This window comes from Aspergillus versicolor (genome assembly GCF_001890125.1).
Source record: "Aspergillus versicolor CBS 583.65 unplaced genomic scaffold ASPVEscaffold_2, whole genome shotgun sequence".
Taxonomy (NCBI): domain Eukaryota; kingdom Fungi; phylum Ascomycota; class Eurotiomycetes; order Eurotiales; family Aspergillaceae; genus Aspergillus; species Aspergillus versicolor.
The window spans coordinates 422,018-441,098 of record NW_024467525.1 but is presented as its reverse complement, the minus strand read 5'-3'; the positions used below and the strand labels follow the sequence as shown (position 1 = coordinate 441,098).

Below are 19,081 nucleotides of genomic sequence, written 5' to 3'. Positions count from 1 at the left end.
CGCCAAGTTCCCGCGTGAGGTTGACATCACCATCCGCTAGTAGCTAACTAGGTAACTGCTTTCTGCATCCTCGACATCTTGAAACAAAGTATAATATCAAGATGGGGTTTTCAATATTGAATATCCAGGCGATGCGGCGGTTATGCAATTGATGCAATTTATGCAGTTAAGCTGCACAGCAATCAAACCAGTTCCGAACAGCCATCTCAATTCGGCGTAATCACAACGCTTCATGCAAACAGCGGCTCATGAATCCTATCATAAAAATAATTAGACCAAGAATGGCTATACAAAACCCCTTATCCCTTAACTCTCTGTGCCTATCATTTCGCGGCTTTGTTCTTCTTGTCCTTGAACGCTGCGATCTCCTTCTGCACACTAGCATCATATCGTGCCTTCAACTCAGGGCGGTAGCCGAAGAAGAAGAGAATCTCCATCCAGACGAAGAGGGGGGCAAGGAGCAAAGCCTGGACCAAGTTATCGAGCAGAGCTGGAGCACGACCCTCAAAGGCACCGTGACCGACAAACTGCAACAGCCAGGAGACGACATGGATCCCGCCAAACCAGTAGTTGGCCGTCATTCCGTATGTAGCTAGAATGTGGTTGCTAAATGCCGCGCCCCCGATCAGGAGCGGTGCGATTAAAGATCCTGCCACGGGCTCTAAAAGTATATAAAAAGCGGTATAAATGAGTGCTCCGATCGTTCCGACGTTGGGCGGTAGGTTTTCGATCTGAAGGACTTCAGGTAGCTTGAAGAGAGGGGGCGAATTCGATGCCTAGATGTTGAAAGCAAGATCTTATTAGACTGGCATGATCTGGTTCGAGTACAGCTGTATTCGAGAAGCATACCATCGCGATCCCGGTGAACAGCAGTATTGGCACACATGTTATATGAATTGCAACGTTTACCTAGACCAGTCAGTCAAGGCTTCGCCGTGATGAAGGGAGGGGGGAAACGAACTGGATTGTTGTGGTATGCGCCGTACTATGGGTCGACGTGAGCAAATCCCCCATGGCTTCAAGACCATTCATAAGGACTTACAAACAGGAGCTGCTTCTCAAGGTTCAAAGCCATCTTGAAGCTGGTGAAAGTGAACAAAGGCACGCTAAGAGTCAAGGTGTATGGGATAAGAAAAGAGGAAGCCCGAGTCCCCGCAGAGTAATGTCTTACAGGGTAAAAGTCATCGTATGAGCCAACTCCAGGGAATAATAATCAAAAGATCATTGCACAAACGTCATGTGCAGGCCGAGGTACTGCATACTAGGAATGAGGCTGGTATTACTGTGACATACTAAAATGCGGAAATTCCGCAAATTGGAGCGCAGCTCGCCGTATCGTATTGTATTGAGCGGATAAAGGACTATCAATGTCAGGTGACCATCCGGAGCTTGTTGAGTGGGATCGGGCCAGACGAGGCTTCATGGGAGCTTTGTTGCTGGATTTGCTGGTTCTTTCAACAAAAAGTAACCTCTGTGGAGGATTTTCTGGTCGCGACTGATACCTCGACCGTGCGCTCCTTTCTTTGAAATTATAATTTTACTGTTCTCGTTCTACGAGCGGCCATGAAGTATTGATTTTTCTGTCGTTAATCGTTTTGTGCCAGCAATTCCAGTCATTATCCCAGCGCAACTCGCTACTGCGACACAGCGTATCTCCTCGAGGTGCGCTGTTGGAACTTTCCCACCGCGTCTACCAACTTTGAAGTCGACTTTGCAACAGTTCTAGCCTCCGATCTCGGCTTAACTGGCCGCCGAATCCAACAAGTCGTCGCCATGTTTTTTCTTAAGGAAGAGACAAAAGTGATCTCATTACATCCGTCGTACTTCGGTCCAAATGTGCGCGAATATCTCATCAATCGCTTAAACGAGGAAGAAGAGGGGCGGTGTACCGGAGACCACTTTGTGATATGTGTCATGGACATGGTGGACATCGGCGAGGGGCGAGTGCTCCCGAGTAACGGGCAGGCTGAATACACAATTAAATATCGGGCAATTATCTGGAAGCCCTTCCGCGGGGAGACAGTATGTATTAGACTGGTCAACCATAAACCAGGTCTAACAATATCTCTAGGTCGATGCTTCTGTCACGTCAGTGAAGCCCACAGGGATTTTCACCCTGGCCGGCCCATTGTCGGTCTTCATTGCGCGCAAAGTACGTTATCCTTGGTGAATATTACAGTTGCCGTTTCGCTCGATGCTAACGGGCCTGCAAGAATATTCCCTCCGACATAAAATGGGAGCCGAACACAGTGCCACCACAATACACGGATCATGCGGACCAGGTCATCGAGAAGGGCACCAACCTTCGACTTAAGATTCTTGGTGTCAAGCCGGACGTTGCTGCTATCAATGCGATTGGGACGATCAAGGAAGATTACCTAGGGTGGGTTTTGCTTCGCGCCTGGTGTCTTAAATCACTACTAACGGACGCCGCCCTCTTCTCACAGACCGCTATAACAACACGAATATTTCGCGTTTATGACGATAACGATAAATTAAAACAATCCCACGAAATAGCGCCGTTCAGCTTTCTGTTTTATTCGCAAATACCACACTTATCGGGCCGCAAAAGCTGTCCCTCAAGTTGCTCGACAGGATCATGTGAGACTGGGTTTTGGCCAGACAGGGATAGGATGGAAGAGTTGCAAGCCATACTCTCTTCTTTCGCGGGCCCCATGACGAAGTGAGGACTGCCAATTATTGCAGCAAAAGCGATCTTGTTTTGGCCGGTGCAGATCTATTCGCGGGTACCCCACTGGGGTAGTACGTACAGAGTAGAGCGGTGCTTATGAGCAATGGCTATCTAGAGGGCAATATACAGATACACAATAAGATTGGAGACTGGATGGAATGAAGTCGAAAGCGTCTTCTATAGAGCACAACAATAACAATTTTTATTATTATGGTTGTTCTCATTTTATTCGCAGTTGCCTGAGAGACGCGGCTTAGGGACGGGCGTAGTGGTGAAACACTGGTGCGTCCGGCGCATGTGGAATCCCCAGTCCTGGGGCTTCCTTGGCCGATATTTGGGTAATTATCACGGGAACTCTGAAGAACCGGCCTCTCTATCATTTCCCATTGTTATTATGATTGACCCAGGCCTGGAGCGTCGCCCAGCACAGCCGAATAACCGGGAGGTTCGTGTGTTCAACTGGCAAAGTCTCCCTGGTCCTTCCTCTCTTAAAACTCAATAAAGGAAGCCAGAGACAACATTCAACAAATTCCAGACCCTCGTTATCTCACTGCAAGGACTCATTCCTGCATTCTTCTGTGTCTTCCCCAGACACTGTGGTCCTTCTAATAATAATAATATCGCGCTTGGGCGGCGGCTGTCAAACCGTGGTTCGTGGCTTGCTCAACCAAACAAACCGTTCCCCTCCTTGATCTCTGAACCGCAATCCCTTTTATTTACTTTCTTTTTCTCTTTCCCTACTCGAACTCCTCAATTTCGCAATGTCTCTCAAGGACGTGTACCAGAGATTCCTGGCTGCGCCTAACCCAGCGTCCCTTGCCTCTGATGTGTCCCTGATCTATATCACCTCCACCACCGAGTTCAAGGGAGCCGACAGTGTGACCAAACACCTCACCAAACAGCAGGAAATCAAGATCAACTCTCAAACTATCATTGATTCTGTACAAGGTTCTAACGCGCTCTCTCTGGATGTCGACACTTCTCTTCAATTCCTTACTGGAGGTGGAGCCTATCTTCCTAATCTGGATGAGACGTTCTTGTTCGATCGCGTCGTGAAGTTCCCCACGGTGGGCGCTCCCCATGACCAAAAATTCTCCGATGAGTAGACTACTGTACTAATGCCAATCATTCTGCTTGTAGATCCATATCGTCCGTTTCAATGCCCAGACTCAAATCCAAAGCGTCAGAATCCATTGGGACCAGGCCTCCCTCTTAAAGCAAGTCGAAGTCATTGGAAACCGCGCTCGTAACTGGCCTGTTCGCGACGCGGACAAGCAGACTCGCCTGATCAAGGTCGCATCCTCATCGGCTCCCGCAGACAATGGACCTCCTCCAGTAGCCCAGACTGAGCCTTCATTCACCGCGAAAGAGGGTCAGGATGATGCTCCCGCAGCGCCCCCTTCTCCCGGAAAGAAACGCATCAAGGATCCCTATGCAGCCGACTCACTTTTCGAGCTACTTTCACCCAGCAAAAACCGCGAACAGCATGTGCAGCCTCCTCGCGCCCCTGCCTCCGCCAAACCCCCACCTCGTAATTACAATGAGCTCTTTGTCGGTGACGAGGAGAATGATGACGCTCCTGATGCGACTCCCTCGCGACCGCGTGCCGTCCCTCCCAAGATCGGCGCAGGCAAGAACTTCCGCCCATCGCGTATCTTCGAGCCCGAAGAGGTCGATAACTTGAAGGAGGAAGCCGCAGTCGCCCCTAAAGTCGGCGCCGGGAAGAACTTCGGTCCATCTCGCATCTTCGATGACGATGAGACAGTCGCTCGTGAGAAGCCGGAGCAGATTGCCTACCGCGCGCACCCGAAGCGCTTCGAACACTTCGAGCTGGGTGGTGACAATAGCAGCCGTGAAATCAAGGCACCTGCCTCACGCCCAGGCTCCCGCCACGTCAACAACTGGGATTTTGAAGACTTCTCGACCCCACAGAAGCCGCAACGCAAACCCCGAGGTGAAGAAGTCCGTCATTTTGGTTGGAGTGACGATGAGCCTGAGCAGGATTCACCGCCAGCCAAGCCCCGCGTTTTGCAGCCCCGACGTGACGCCGAGACTCATTTCCAGATCACAGACGGCGACGAAGAGCAGGGTAACAAGCGCATTATCAAATCATATCAAAACAAGGGATTAGGGCTCTATAAGAACACCTTGTACGGCGAAGCAGATGAGGTTGAGGCCGAGGAGGACACTAAAAAGCAAACCAGCAAAGAGCGCCCTCTTTCTGTCGTGCACAACGGGCCCAACCGCAAGAAGGACTTCGAACCCCACTGGGAGGTAACAGACGAACCTCAGGAAACCGAAGGCGATGTCAGCCACGAGAACAAGAAGCCCTCCGAGGATCGAGTCAAAGCCGTGAAGATGATGGAGCCATCCTGGAATCCCTACGGTAGTAGAACCCCTGAGCCAAACAAGGCCGCTACACCCCCACAGCGTCGGGTCTTACACAACGTGAACCAGAAAAGCTGGGGCTTTGGTGAGGAAGAATAAACCCAGTCCCGCGCCGGGATGAGCAAGAAGTCCAGCAGAAGCCGATGACAACCTGGAAAAAGAAACAGTATAAACGCTCACGAAAAAAACCGGAAGATACTGAACGGCTGGTTAAGTAATTGGTCCACGCCCGCATGGATATATGACTATCATTGATATACTACGTACCTATGTTTCTTTTTCTAACTCTCGGCGGCCTTTGTTTTCGTACCTTTTTGTTGCAAGATCCTACTTACTGCTATGAGTTTGTCGGTCTACGCGTACACGCCTTGTATTTCTTTTCCTGTGCCATTCAATTATTTCCCCTTTCCTGTACGAGTTTCAGTCTCTCGCTGACTTGATATTCTTGTCTTTTTATCGCCTGATACTCCGTTCGTATTTACTTTATGCTTCCTTATTGTGCAAGAATGCCATACCCAATTTTATGATTACTTTGTGCTTTAGTGTTGGTAATATAAACGCACGATTGCAAAAGAAAAATAAAATAAGAAAATAGGAAAATAAGAAGAATTGATAAATCACACAAAGCTTACGGCGTACACTGTTGTACCGATAATTGTGTTTGGCTATTTAATGTGTACATGGGTGGGACTTAAGGTCAGGAATGAATATATATATATCCGGCCAACAAATTGCCATTCTGATACCAAACCCACTAATCTAATCTACCTCGCTTGCTTACAGTAGGTATTTAATACTCGGACAGGAAAAAAGCAAACAAAGCAAGAATCCAAACTTCCAAAGTCCATAAAATTCCGAGCATACATCCAAGAATGCTGAGAATGGCGAAAAGCAAATACTAGTATTACTAACCCAACTCAAATAGCATGATGAATCCGGAAAAGAAAGGACGACAGCGCGATCGCCTGTTCTAGATGTAGAACATCGTATCCCTAACATTCGGATGGATCGAAACGTCCGAACCCTCAACAGTGACGCCGGGTTCTTCGCCGCCGATGACACTACCGCTGGGGGTTTCTGGTTCAAACGCACGACTTAGGTAGCACCGGGCACGGGTGCAGACTAGGTCGGCGTAATAGGCTGGCGGACAGATGCTGACGGCCTTGGTTGCTCTGCCGAATAGGTAGCACATGTGGTGGGTCATTGCCTCGAGGATGTCAGCTGTGTTTTGCGCGGGAAGCGCTGGCTTCAGGTTGAGGAAGATTTCGTCCCACACGGTGTAGTAGTGTGCTGGGCGCGCAGTTCCCTTGAGTGCAGTATGAGCCTGGAGGAAGAAGTCCCAGTTGCGAGCTTCCGTGACACCGCGATCGACGACTGTGCCGTGAATGGGGTTGTTGGAACGGTCAGCATCGTCCTGGCGGGTCGGATAGAAGCGGGTATGGTGACGCTTGCCGACAATGATTATTGAGAATCGAGGTAGGTTCTTTGCTGTTAAAGAGGCCGGGTAAACTGCCCTGCAGGCTGATTTAAGGAGGGGCAGTTCCTTGCTTGTAACAAGGTCGTACTGGCCCTCTGAGACACCATCGCGGTAGACGATAATGTTCTCCGGGTACGCATCTTTGTGGTTATTCTTCCAGCGGCGGAGATGTTCCTTGAGCATGGAGTCGAGAGAATCGACCATCTCGTTGCGAGCTTCATTTTGGATGCGGATTTCTGCTGGCCATTGTCCGAGAGAGGAGTCGACAGAGGCGACCATGGCTGCGACACTGGGCGCACCTTTGGCGGAGCCGGGGGACGGGTGAGTGACATCAATACCGAGGAGCATTGTCTTGCCTTCACCAATTATTCCCAACTGGTTCGGTTTAACAACTTGATTCACACCCCCGAGCTTGAGGTTAAATTTCAAGCCGACATTCGCGAAGTATTGTTCGTTGCATCCTTTGAAACGTTCGGCGAGGACATTGACATTGCGCACTCCATGATGGATGTCACAGGCCTGTTTAACGCAATTGTAGATTTCAGTGTCATTAAATGGGAGAATTGTCAATATCAATTTCGGGTTATATTTGTTCATCAGGTCACCAATCTTATTGTTGATATCCCTTTCATAGCTTTCGCGCTTCAATGTAACGCGGGCGCCTGGCAGCGGGGGGTTTGCCTTGACTCCAACTTCGTTAAGTTTCGATGTGAACTTGGAAATACAGTTTTCCAGCTCTTCCTGGTTGGCAAAGTGAGACATGGTTTGGGGTGTGATATAGATCCAAGTCCAGGTCGAGAGGTTAGAGGTGGTCGAGAACTTGATCGACTTCATGTTCCAGCTGCCACCAATAGTATCGATCCGCTTATCCTTGGACGATTTGATGTCCTTGTAATGCACACTGGGTGGCGGAAGAACGCGTCCTGGGACTGTGATTAGACTCGGGTTGGTTTGTATACCAAATTCCGCCTGCTCACATCAAAGGCATTAGCAAGGTATCCTGCGCTGGGTGGGTGAGAAATATACGTACCAGAGTGGCGTTGACCGGGTCCCCAAGTCCCAGTGTTCCCAACCCTTTTGTAACAATCGACGAAGCATTTTGTGCTGGGGATCGAACCGCAAATTTCAACATTTCTCTTGTCTGGTTGGGTGAAAGCTTTGCCTTTGCTGGTTGGCCAGCCTCGACTTCACAGACTTCTACTGGGAGGTACAACGGCTTCGCTATGGATCCCACATTCACAACCGGTATATTCTTGTCTACTTGGACATTGTAGTCTTCAGTGGCAGTGGTTAGACCTGTTTTCGAAAGGGAAAAAATTGCATATAGGGTGCTTACTTCGCTGAAAGAACTCCGCAACAGTGATGTACGACCCTGACGGTTCGGGGCCAGCCGGCTTCTTGCCCTTCTTGCTCTTAGAGCTGGTCTGTTGACTCGATTGACCTGGTGCATCCAAAAAGAACTGGACATCATTCGGACCTGCACCCAAAGATTTGATTCTTGGCGGGTTCGGAAGTGCGAGTCCATCTTGGGGAGTTGCCAAATTGATAATGGTCTTCATCCTTGGAATGACTATTCCTTTTTTGTTTCTTCTTTCGATGTGGGTTACGCGGACTCTGAGTTGGTAGAGAAACTTTTTCAAGTCGTAAATGTCCCTCTTGCTTGCGAGTGGGAATTGGCGGATAACATGGCGGATGACATGGCCTAGGGGGCCATCTTCGTAGCAAGCGACGTATTTCACCTGAACATTTACCAGTATACGAGCTGTCGCAGCACGAACGCTCACAAAATACCCCCGAAGAGCTTCGAGCCCGGCACCCAAATTGAACTTCTCCGCAGCACCATCCTGGATTGCGTAGTGCTTGTTGGCACCATGAGAAGCAATGGACGTAGAGGATTTGGCGTAATGGCCGGCAGCGATATTCAGTGCTTGCAGGATGTCGGCCTTATCTTCGAACATCTGAGCTGCATTGGAGGAAGTCAGGTAGTTGAGAAGTGCTGTAGGGTCAACCTGACCGGTGAACTTGAGGGTAACACGATATTTTTCTACCTTCCTCAGCGGCTCATCCTCATGCTCGCCCCGGTAGATGATATCGAAAGTAACTGGTTCTTGTGGCTGACTCAAGATCTCTAGATATGAAATCATAGTTGACCTATAGTCAGTTACAATACTGGAGTGGACCTGCGGAAAGTGCTCCTCAAGCAGCAGATGGATAATCTGTTTTGCTTTTTTAGGCCCGGGATTGCGGCCTGATCCAGCATCAATGTCGATACTGTAACGATACATGGTTTTTCCAACAGACTTTAGTTCGAAATAGTTGGCAAACAGCTGGATTTCTCGTCCTTGCGTACCATAGCCGGGACGCTCGGGATATCCAATCGATTTCTTATTTTTTGCGAGGGCTGCTGCCAGAGCATCTTCTGTCTGTGTGATCTTGCTGCTCGGTGATGGGACGCCTCCGGCAGGGCTGGTTACCATAGAAGCGTGCGTCAGTCAATCCGAACCGCTGAGTAACCTGAAGAAAGTGACATACTTGAAGATAGGGGGACCTTGATCAAAATGGCCACCTCGGCCACCACCACGGCCACCGCGACCACCACGACCTCTGAAGCCGCCTCTGCTAGAGTCGTCTTGCGCTGGACGATATGGTAGATCGTGGGAGGAGCCACGACCTCGGCCACGTCCACCTCCACGGTCTGCTCCACGATCAGCTCCACGACCAGGGCTTCCACGTCCTCTCCCACCGCGGCCTCTGTTTTCACCCGGCCCTTTACCACGGTCGTTACCCCTTCCGCGGCCGCCGCCCCGCTGGGGTGGGCCTCCGCCGCTCGACATGATAGCTTTTGGGTGTTAGGGCGAGAAGAAAGTGGCTCGCTGTTTGCCTGACCCGAATTATAATAAAACTAGACGAAACTAGGGTAAAAAATAAAATGGGCACTAAACGCTGAAGATGAGGTTCGAGAATAATGTGGGGTGGAAGGGAATCTTAAATGTTTACAGTGTAGCTCGACCTCCACCACAAGGCTGGAGCTTTCTTTACCGCCGTGGGGAAAATATATGCTTCTGTTTGTACGATTTCCATTGGCAAACACTGAGACTCAATTGGTTGAGTGCATTCTTTCGCCTTCCTGGAGCATGGGCTTTGACCGACCGATCAAAACCGTAGGCTAAGAATGTTTGACAGAGTGCCTGGTCGGAAGCGAGGATGGATGAACAAGAAGGTGATTAATTGGGTCAGCAACTGAGATGCAGAGAGCACGCGGCGCCTGGGCAAATGTTGGGAAAGCCCAAGGCTGACGTTTGCTCCCAACAATTGGGCTGGAACAGAGAATAATAATGACGAAGCAAGGCTGTTTGTCTCCGGCGAGTTGTTGCGTTTTGATCGGTGGACCTCACTTCTGAGCCTTGGAAGCCCACTTCAACACCTCGCCAATCAATCGGTTAGGTACTGTAGATAGAAGGTCCTATTTGACCTTTGGCCGTCTCGGGTCATTGAAATGCGATGCTTGTCGATGATTTTATTGTCGCAAGACAGATGGGAGAAATGACAGCTCATGCGTAGACTCACTATTTGAATGCTGGGTGATGTATTGAATAGGCAAAAGGCACTGGGGTGATTAAGGTAGTAGTTCGACGCGGTCGGTAAATTCGGAGAAGAGGCAGCAGTAAAAGAAGCTTTTATCGAGGAAGCTTCAAAGGTCAGCTTGTTTTCTACAGAATATACCAATTTAACAACTTAAGCGTCCACTGACGGATATTGTAATCCTGACTCCAATTCTCAAATCAGAGTGTAAGCTTGGAGAGCGCTCCAACGCCAGGCCTAGTTCAGACCGGCTAAGAGGTTTGGAGGTTTCAATGTTATTGTATTGCTGACTGGTGGTAAAACTGAACTTTGCCTTTCCATGTGTTCGTGTTCCCTGGAAATCGCGAGTATGATCAAGCGTGGTCCGTCCGTCTCCTCATGCGGCAGAGTGGACCATGGATCTCTTTTCCCCATTCCACGTCTTGCCGCCTGGGTGACTGGACGGACTTGTGGGACAAGGCGACTCAAGATCCAGTGGACACTGGATGCTGCTGATGCAGGTGGAAGGCTTCAATGAAAGAATCCATGATGCATAGTGATAGTCAAGGTCGAACCAACAACTTTCCATTGCCTGTTCTAATTGGAGAAAGACGTCTGGATGTGACTCAGAGATCGAGCAAAGCCACAGCCTAGCATGACCCCTGCAATCAACTAACAAATAAGAAACGCGGTTTCGACCGGGTTTGTGCCCCCGAGCAGAAGTCTGGGTCCTTCTGGGGGCTGAAAGACTGTGTGAGCCTGGCTGTGAGAACGGGACGGGCGCGCGATGGGACGCTTGTCGAACGTTGACATTGGCTGACGAAGCTGAAGACTGAACATCAGGTATCCATCATTTTGGATATTCCACGACCAAAGAAACTCAAAAGCATACCTCTTATTGCCAGTTTCACTTTGTCCAGCTGGCCTCCAGCCTCCACAGAATCACGGCAGGACTCGACCGCCTTTGCTGGTGCATGGTGATAACGGAGATAACAGTTGCAATCGTCCTTCATCACTAAGCAGAACCAACTAAGGAAGTTTCATCCCGTTTGCGGTCTCTCTTCTTCCTTCCTTTCACCTGGAAGAGTGCCCCGAGCCTGGTCTCCAGCGACTGAGAATCACGATATCCTCCCCAGTGGCTTGACTTTGGTTGGCAATTACGGCTGACTCTGTCTCGCTCACCATCGCCGGCGATCTATCTTGGCACCGTCGAGCTTGTTCGCGAAGCATTCCTACGTTTATCGTCGCACTCTCGAGTCTCGCATCTCTTATAGCGGCGTTGCGGGGGCATTTGAATCCCCCATTTAACAGACTTCAACTTCTTGCGCTACTTCACACCCAGCGGTTGCGATTTTACTCATAGGTAGAACCGCTCTACTTTCACCCCGCGATTCGCTTTCTCTGCCCACCAATATCAGTTGCATCTCGATTTCTCGGCCAACACAAGAGCCAGAGTGGTTAGAAGAATCGCAGTTTCAATCTTATGCCGAAGAAAAAAGAAACCAACCTCTCCGACTGTTAATCTTGACGGTTTTGGCGGCAGGTGCGACTTGGAATTAGCTGTGCCCGTCACTCAAGGTCTAGGGCATTGTACTTTTGTTCTTGATTCCACAACAAGTTTGAGAGCTTCCGGGCTAGACAGGGAACTATTCGCACAAATTCGCCAGTGCTCTCATTGGTCACAGGGGTCTTGTGTGGTTTTGCGGCTAGCCATACACTACTTGTGACCGCATTGCAATAATTATTCTGCCCTTGGAGCATCGCCCAATACGCCTAGATTTCCGACTTCCTGCTCGATACATCCGCTTTTTAAACCGCTAAAATGAGTCCAACCCCACCGTCTACAACCTCCTCAAGTAATGGACCCTCCCCGGAGGGACAGTATAGGGTCGTCCGAAAACGCAACAGAGTACCTCTCTCATGTGGTCCTTGTCGCCATCGAAAGTATGTCTACTGTTTCCTTTCATGCATACCCGTAAATGCTCTAACAGCAAGTTAGGTTAAAATGCAACCGCGCGCATCCCTGCGAGAATTGTGTCAAGCGTGGGGATGCTCATTCCTGCTCCTATGCTCAAACAAATTCTCGAAAGAAGAATACCTCAAATCAGACTGCTTCGAGTTCCCCAGATGACATGCAAAACAGAATTGATCGACTAGAGGGCTTAGTATTATCATTGATGACCAATGGGTCGCAATCTGAAGGACCTACAGCTGCCATGGCAGCAATATCAGGGACAGGCAGTAATGCAGGATCCGGCCAGCATGTCCATGACTTGGAGGTCGACGATGATGTTCCTATCCAGGAGGAAAGTGATACCGAGCAGGTGACTAAGTCATTTGGCATTATGAAAGTGGACAACAACAACAAGTCCTACTATATTAGCGATGCGCACTGGGCATCTGTTCTTAGTGAGGTAAGCGATCATCTCGAACGCACATCTCTTCCAATATTCACCTGTTACTAGATATCGGAGGTCAAGAATTACTTCACCACACACAAAAAACAATATGAAGAGCATGCCGAGAAGCTTAAGGCAACCCAGCTTCCAACTGACGTTCCTGGGTCCACTTTGCTATTTGGAGCCATGAAAGTAACCAGCAGAGCCGAAATCATGTCTTCGTTTCCGTCCAAATACACGTCAGACATGCTCATAGCGCGATATTTCAACTGCTACGACCCAGCAACGCGTATGTGACTCGTGAATTCTTTCCAATTTTGCCTTCGGGATTAGTGCTAATATCTGTTCCAGATTTCCTCCATGGCCCGACTTTCCAAACTCAAGTAAGCATGTCCCAGTAATGTGAAAATATGGAGGTAGATTTATTAACACTTGTTTAGTACAATAAGCATTGGGAGGACCCTTCCCAAACCTGTGTCGCCTGGATCGGGATGCTTTTTGCAATGATGCGGCTCTCTATGTTGTCGTATTATCGTGAGGGTGACGAACCCCCCGAGTTTAGGGGCAAATCACTGGACATGGCTGGGACTTTCCGAAATCTCGTAGCCATGTGTCTCACATTGGCTGACTATACTAAACCGTACCCAAATCTGATCGAGTGCCTAGCCTTCCATCTTCATGGCGATTATTGCCAAACAAAGGAAGCAGATGTTTCGGTTTGGGTTCTTAGCGGTGTTATCGTGCGACTTGCTATGAGAATGGGATACCACCGGGATTCGAAAGCATTTCCGAATATTACACCATTTCAGGGTGAGATGCGCCGCAGGGTTTGGTCATTCGTCCGGCAAGCCGACATATTATTTTCCTGCCAAGTTGGGCTGCCTGGTATGGTTCGAATGGCAGACAGTGATACCGAGCTTCCACGCAACTTGTATGACGACGATTTCGACGAAGACTGCAAAGAACTTCCCCCATCACGACCTCCCAGTGAACCCACACCAATATCCTACCTTATCACCAAGTCGCGGTTAGCGAATGTCTTAGGCCAGGCCATTGAGCAGACCTCCTCTGTTCAGAACGCGTCTTACGATAAAGTTATGGAAATGGATGCGGAACTTCGTCGGGCACGGGATATGGTACCGGAGCATCTTCTTGTACGCCCCATTGAAGAGTCTCCGTTAGATTCTCTCGTGCTCATATTATCTCGCTTTTCGGTGAGCCCCTTTGCATATGCATTTTTTTCCCTTCATTCTCACGGTTTATAGGTGATGTGTGTTTATCATCGTGCGCAATGTATGCTTCATCGAAAATATCTTCTTAGGGCTCGGGAAAACCCTCGGTTCATACACTCCAGGAGAACTTGCGTTGATTCAGCTATGGAGCTTTTACGGTTCCAGTCAATGATCCATGTGGAAACACGCCCGACGGGCCGATTACGAAGTCGACAGAATCGAGTAACATCACTCAGCTCTAGTGACTTCTTACAAGCTGCAACAATTCTGTGTCTTGACCTTTACCATGGATACCGGCAACCAGACACTTCGAGGGCTTCGTCTGATACTTATGCTTGGGGCAGAGAACGACGAGAAGAGATCCTTGCGGCTGTACAACGAAGTAAAGATATCTGGGACGAACTGCGTGATGAGACAATGGAGGCATGGAAAGCCAGTGGTGTCCTTGGAGTGATGCTTAGTGGACTTCAGCGGGGCCCTGAAGCAACCCCTCTAACCCCAGCGTTTGAGCCGCAAGACGAGAAACAAAGCGCCGCTATGACCCTGGGATTGCTTAGCAGCGGAATGACGCCTATTAACCAAGGACCACAGTTTAACGACGTGCCGCTGAAGGGCCCAGAAACTCCGTTGCCAGCACTCGGAGGCTTTGGTGCGGAGACAGCTCCGGGTGCTTCGTCCCTTTTTAATATGTTTGGTCAAATGCCTGATATGCAGGTCAATTTGGATTGGGTTCGTTTCTTTATTCTTAAGGCTGATTTTGTCAATGACTAATATGATCTAGGATGCTTGGGATAACTACATCCAAGGCGGGACGCTTGACCCGTCGGCCTCATATTGGTCCCCCATGGATTTCCAACAACAGAACCCTGGACCCTTATCCCCGCCACAACTAGCGGCGGTGCAAAACAGCCCTGCGGACAGACTCCGCACTCTCCCCCGGACGACTAACATGTTCCCTAACAACGGGTACGACAACGATGGTCCCACCTAAAAACGGGGATATTGTCACCCTTTGTCAATTGAAGTAAAAAGCGAGCTTACCGGTGTTATATATGGGTTAGTGGGATTGGGACTGCGGCTCAGTGCATTTTCTTTCTCGATGCGCAAAATATCCGGTGCTGACATTTGATTGTTTCAAATCCTTAAATTCTAATATCCCTCTCGTTAGTGGATTTTCGTGCTTACCTGTTCGAGGGTTGTTGGGTCCGCCAGACCTTGTACGAATACGCTTTCCATCTCTACTCTTAGTGTGTATGTGATGATGATTATGATGTGTCTATGGAGATATGTTTGGCGCAGGTTTGGCATCGGTTGATGAGTGATAATCTCCACTTGTACATTTACAACTCAACTATATTATATATATATATATATATATATCTGCATGTATGGTTTCTATTCAGAGTTTCGTGGAATGGCCTTAAAAACGCAAGCCCCAACTCCGTACGGTGCCTTATCGTTATCAGCACGTGACCGGCGTTGAAATACCGCCGGCAGCTTTTTACATTTCATTGCTCGTACGTTTAAAAAGCCCAAACTATTGATGCCTTGATAAAGCGGAAGCTAGATATGTGCGTTTTCTATTGAAATGGCTACTTTACCAGCGCCCCACTAACTATATACTCGCCAGGTATTCCCTCCGCCGCGCTGCCTGTCGCCTGTTGGCTTCACCATCTCCGATACCTGTTCGATCAAGGCTGACTGCGACGCCGAACACCCACCACCTTGCGATTCGCTATCGAAATTTTTCACAAAGCAGATGGATTGGAGACGAGATTAAAACTCAGTTGGAGTCGAAAGATACAGCCACGGCGCAATCGCCAACGGCTAACGCGACAGCGACCAATTCAACCTTGACCGACCCAAATGATGTTCCAGTTGCCCCGAATGATATTGCGGTAAATGAGGCCGAAAATGAAGAAATGGGAATGGGATCAGAAGATGGATTGAATACTGCGACAACGGCGACAACGGCGACAACGAGCAACGAACCGGCATCTTTCGCGAATGAATCGGAAGTCGGGAAAACGCAAGAACATGGCGAGGATTCTACAGCATCCACCGCAACTACGAATGCGTACCAAGAAAGCTATAAACATCCGTCTACGTCTGCATTTGACGTTTCGCAGATCAGAGAGGCAGCCAGGCTAGAAGACGAGGCCGCTCAGAGAACAATGACAAAGGAAGAGAGAATAGAGTTAATGAGGCAATCTCGGAACGAGCCGAAGGAAACCATATTCATTGGCAACCTTTTTTATGATGTGACAGCAGAGGATCTCAAGGCGCAGATGTCGAAATACGGAGTCGTGGAGGGAGTGAACATTATTTACGATAGCCGCGGAATTAGCAAAGGGTATGTGATGCACTGATTCGTGGAGCTTACTTGTCTTAAGGAATCATTGTGGCTAACTCAGGAATCTTGCGGGATTGTTACAGATATGGCTACGTTCAATTTGATAATACAGATTCGGCAGACCGAGCAATTCAAGCGATGCATATGCGAGTATTCGAAGGGCGCCGGGTGACTCTTTACTTTGCACAAACGAATATGAGAACGGCGACCAAGGCTTTCGCACCCACAAATACGCTCTATATTGGCAACATGCCCTTCGAAATGACGGACCGTGATCTCAATGAACTCTTCAAGGATCTAGCCAACGTATTCGACGTCCGCGTGACTGTAGATCGCCAGACCGGCCAATTTCGTGGATATGTCCATGCAGAGTTTACAGACGTTCAAAGCGCGGCTATAGGACTCGAACGGCTCTCTAGACATACACTTTATGGCCGCAAACTCAAGGTCTATTACAGCAACAATCTTCGGAAAGCCCAACGTGGCTCCTTCCCTGTCGGTGCTTGATGTTGGCGAACTTGGAGTTGGGGCGGACTATATACTCTTCTGGCGACACGATGTATTTTTTAGCGCATTTAAACTGTACTATACACTGTATATCACATAGATACCTTACTCGTGAATACTTTTGCCATCGGCCCATCAATATATTCCACGTGACTCGCGGGGACCTCGGCAAGTTTCCGTCGGCTTTAGGCGGCGCCGAGACCCCACGTTTCTAAGCATCTGGAGTGTAGACCTGCTCCAACTTCTCCTCGGACAAACTTCAACCTATTTTTATTCAACACCCCGTATATACCCCTGACGGGCATTTATCTTTGTACAGCTTTTTTTATTTCAACTTTTCCCGTGACACCTTGTCGCGGTTTCTCACAAAATGTCGTTCCTTGGTGGCGCAGAGTGTTCCACCGCGGGAAACCCATTGACTCAGTTCACGAAACATGTCCAAGATGACAAGTCCCTCCAGCGAGACCGAATGGTCGGGCGTGGTCCCGGAATGCAGGAGGGCATGCGCTCACAGGGGATGATGGGCGGTCCTGACCAGGTAAATACGGCTTCCCCGTCGTTATTACCCCTCAATTTCGATCTCGGACAGCCGCTTAATAATGCGTTATACAGATGATGGACGAGTTTGCTCAGCAATCCGCTCAACTCCCCGGCGGGCCACAGCAGCACATGAGGATGGAGATGGAACAAGTGAGGCACCAATTAGAGCAGATGCACACGACACCCCGAACAGGCTCGCCCGGGTGGGCTGCGGAGTTTGATCCCGGTGAGCAGGCCCGCATGGAGGCGGCCTTTGCCGGGCCCAAGGGCCCAATGATGAACAATGGGTCGGGATTTACGCCGGCTGAATTCGCCCGGTTCCAGCAGCAGAGTACCATGAGCGTTCCGCAATCAGCCAGTCCAGCCACAGCCGGCCAGTCGCCGATGATGAGTGGCGGTTACCAGCGCCCTATTGGGGGTATGGGCTATATGGGATATGGGGGGATGGGGATGATGCAGCCTGGATTTGGGCCCATGGGTATGCAACAACAGCACCAGCAGCCGGCCGAGGCTGCTACACAAGATAAGGGGAAGGGGCGGATGATCGAGCTCGACGACGAGAACTGGGAGGCTCAGTTCAAAGAAATCGAGACGGCGAATCAGGGGCAGGTGGATGATGAGGCCAACGCGGCCATAGAGTCGGAATTGAACGATCTTGACAGGTCAGTCCCCATCACCAGTACCGACAGTGATCAAGATCACGGTCTTTTTGAGAGTGTATGGGAAAGAGTGCAAGCTGAGACGGCAACAAATAGGAAATTGGCGGAGGGCGAGGCTGATTTCAATATTAACGATAATTTACACATGGGCGATATGGGCGAGTGGGACGGGTTTGATAACCTCAATACTCGGTTCCGGGAACCTCGATTGGGCGACTATTCATTTGAGCAAGAGAACGTCTTCCGTGACGTAGCCAATCCGTTCGAAGAGGGTATGAAGATTATGCAAGAGGGTGGCAATCTTTCTCTGGCAGCGTTGGCATTTGAGGCCGCGGTGCAAAAAGACCCTCAGCATGTGAAAGCCTGGACTATGCTGGGAACTTCCCAGGCCCAAAACGAGAAGGAACTCCCCGCTATTCGGGCCTTGGAGCAGGCTCTCAAGGCCGATCCGAACAATCTAGATGCCCTGATGGGTCTCGCTGTCTCATACACAAACGAAGGTTACGACTCCACAGCTTATCGCACACTTGAGCGATGGCTCTCTGTCAAATATCCTCAGATTATCAACCCCGACAATCTATCTTCCGATGCCGACCTAGGCTTCACCGACCGCCAGATCCTCCACGAACGTGTCACGGACTTTTTCATCCAGGCGGCCCAATTATCGCCATCGGGGGCCCAAATGGACCCTGATGTACAAGTTGGTCTTGGAGTTCTTTTCTACTGCGCAGAAGAATACGAAAAGGCTGTAGACTGCTTCACAACAGCACTAGCAAGCACAGAGTCCGGAACAACGAACCAGAGGGAGCAGCTCCACCTTCTTTGGAACCGTCTAGGAGCTACTCTGGCTAACTCTGGCCGATCAGAGGAGGCCATTGAGGCTTACGAACAGGCTCTGAACATAAACCCGAACTTCGTTCGAGCACGGTACAACCTGGGCGTATCATGCATTAACATCGGCTGTTATCCTGAAGCTGCACAGCATCTGCTGGGTGCCTTGTCGATGCATCGCGTAGTCGAGGAAGAAGGAAAAGAGCGTGCTCGGGAGATTGTGGGAGGCAACGATGGTAGCATTAACGAAGCGGAACTCAACCGTATGATTACCGCGAACCAGAGTACCAACCTCTACGACACCTTGCGGCGCGTCTTCAGTCAAATGGGCCGACGGGATTTGGCAGACACGGTCGAGGCCGGAATGGATGTCAATGTTTTCCGAAGGGAGTTTGAATTCTAAGCATGAGATGGTGAGGTCGAGGAATATGTGATGTAAATA

The 19,081-nt window shown here is 49.7% G+C and overlaps 7 protein-coding genes across 7 annotated transcripts; 5 read left to right on the top strand and 2 right to left on the bottom strand.

Moving 5' to 3' along the window:
* Positions 1-323: 323 nt before the first annotated feature.
* On the bottom strand, positions 324-1,075 carry ASPVEDRAFT_124150 (2-hydroxy-palmitic acid dioxygenase MPO1; the record flags this gene model as incomplete). Its single annotated transcript, XM_040806154.1, has 4 exons — positions 324-776; positions 850-909; positions 962-985; positions 1,043-1,075. 4 exons carry the CDS (start codon positions 1,073-1,075, stop codon positions 324-326), a joined length of 570 nt encoding a protein of 189 aa, XP_040663628.1.
* Positions 1,076-1,773: 698 nt separating this feature from the next.
* ASPVEDRAFT_79545 (DNA-directed RNA polymerase II subunit RPB7) lies at positions 1,774-2,457 on the top strand (the record flags this gene model as incomplete). Its single annotated transcript, XM_040816708.1, has 4 exons — positions 1,774-2,022; positions 2,072-2,152; positions 2,214-2,383; positions 2,448-2,457. The coding sequence occupies 4 exons, from the start codon at positions 1,774-1,776 to the stop codon at positions 2,455-2,457; spliced, it is 510 nt and encodes a 169-aa protein (XP_040663627.1).
* A 996-nt stretch (positions 2,458-3,453) lies between these two features.
* On the top strand, positions 3,454-5,179 carry ASPVEDRAFT_126265 (uncharacterized protein; the record flags this gene model as incomplete). The annotated part of the gene is made up of 3 exons (XM_040806351.1): positions 3,454-3,759; positions 3,833-4,295; positions 4,386-5,179. 3 exons carry the CDS (start codon positions 3,454-3,456, stop codon positions 5,177-5,179), a joined length of 1,563 nt encoding a protein of 520 aa, XP_040663626.1.
* An 871-nt stretch (positions 5,180-6,050) lies between these two features.
* ASPVEDRAFT_79543 (putative RNA interference and gene silencing protein (Qde2)) lies at positions 6,051-9,391 on the bottom strand (the record flags this gene model as incomplete). Its single annotated transcript, XM_040816707.1, has 4 exons — positions 6,051-7,526; positions 7,588-7,832; positions 7,894-9,023; positions 9,090-9,391. 4 exons carry the CDS (start codon positions 9,389-9,391, stop codon positions 6,051-6,053), a joined length of 3,153 nt encoding a protein of 1,050 aa, XP_040663625.1.
* Positions 9,392-11,940: 2,549 nt separating this feature from the next.
* Positions 11,941-14,740, top strand: ASPVEDRAFT_49781 (Zn(II)2Cys6 transcription factor; the record flags this gene model as incomplete). The annotated part of the gene is made up of 7 exons (XM_040814218.1): positions 11,941-12,062; positions 12,118-12,532; positions 12,584-12,806; positions 12,869-12,900; positions 12,958-13,731; positions 13,783-14,478; positions 14,531-14,740. The coding sequence occupies 7 exons, from the start codon at positions 11,941-11,943 to the stop codon at positions 14,738-14,740; spliced, it is 2,472 nt and encodes an 823-aa protein (XP_040663624.1).
* Positions 14,741-15,274: 534 nt separating this feature from the next.
* Positions 15,275-16,768, top strand: ASPVEDRAFT_185037 (nucleic acid-binding protein). Its single transcript, XM_040808936.1, has 3 exons — positions 15,275-15,320; positions 15,380-16,102; positions 16,186-16,768. Coding segments are annotated over exons 1-3 (1,149 nt in total). The 5' UTR covers positions 15,275-15,318; the 3' UTR covers positions 16,610-16,768.
* A 211-nt stretch (positions 16,769-16,979) lies between these two features.
* On the top strand, positions 16,980-19,042 carry ASPVEDRAFT_123232 (uncharacterized protein; the record flags this gene model as incomplete). Its single annotated transcript, XM_040806059.1, has 2 exons — positions 16,980-17,147; positions 17,222-19,042. The coding sequence occupies 2 exons, from the start codon at positions 16,980-16,982 to the stop codon at positions 19,040-19,042; spliced, it is 1,989 nt and encodes a 662-aa protein (XP_040663622.1).
* Positions 19,043-19,081: the final 39 nt, after the last annotated feature.

Coding starts and splice junctions, on each gene's coding strand:
- ASPVEDRAFT_185037 (XM_040808936.1), top strand. Junction 16,103..16,185: donor AGCCGCGGAATTAGCAAAGG/GTATGTGATGCA, acceptor GGATTGTTACAG/ATATGGCTACGTTCAATTTG.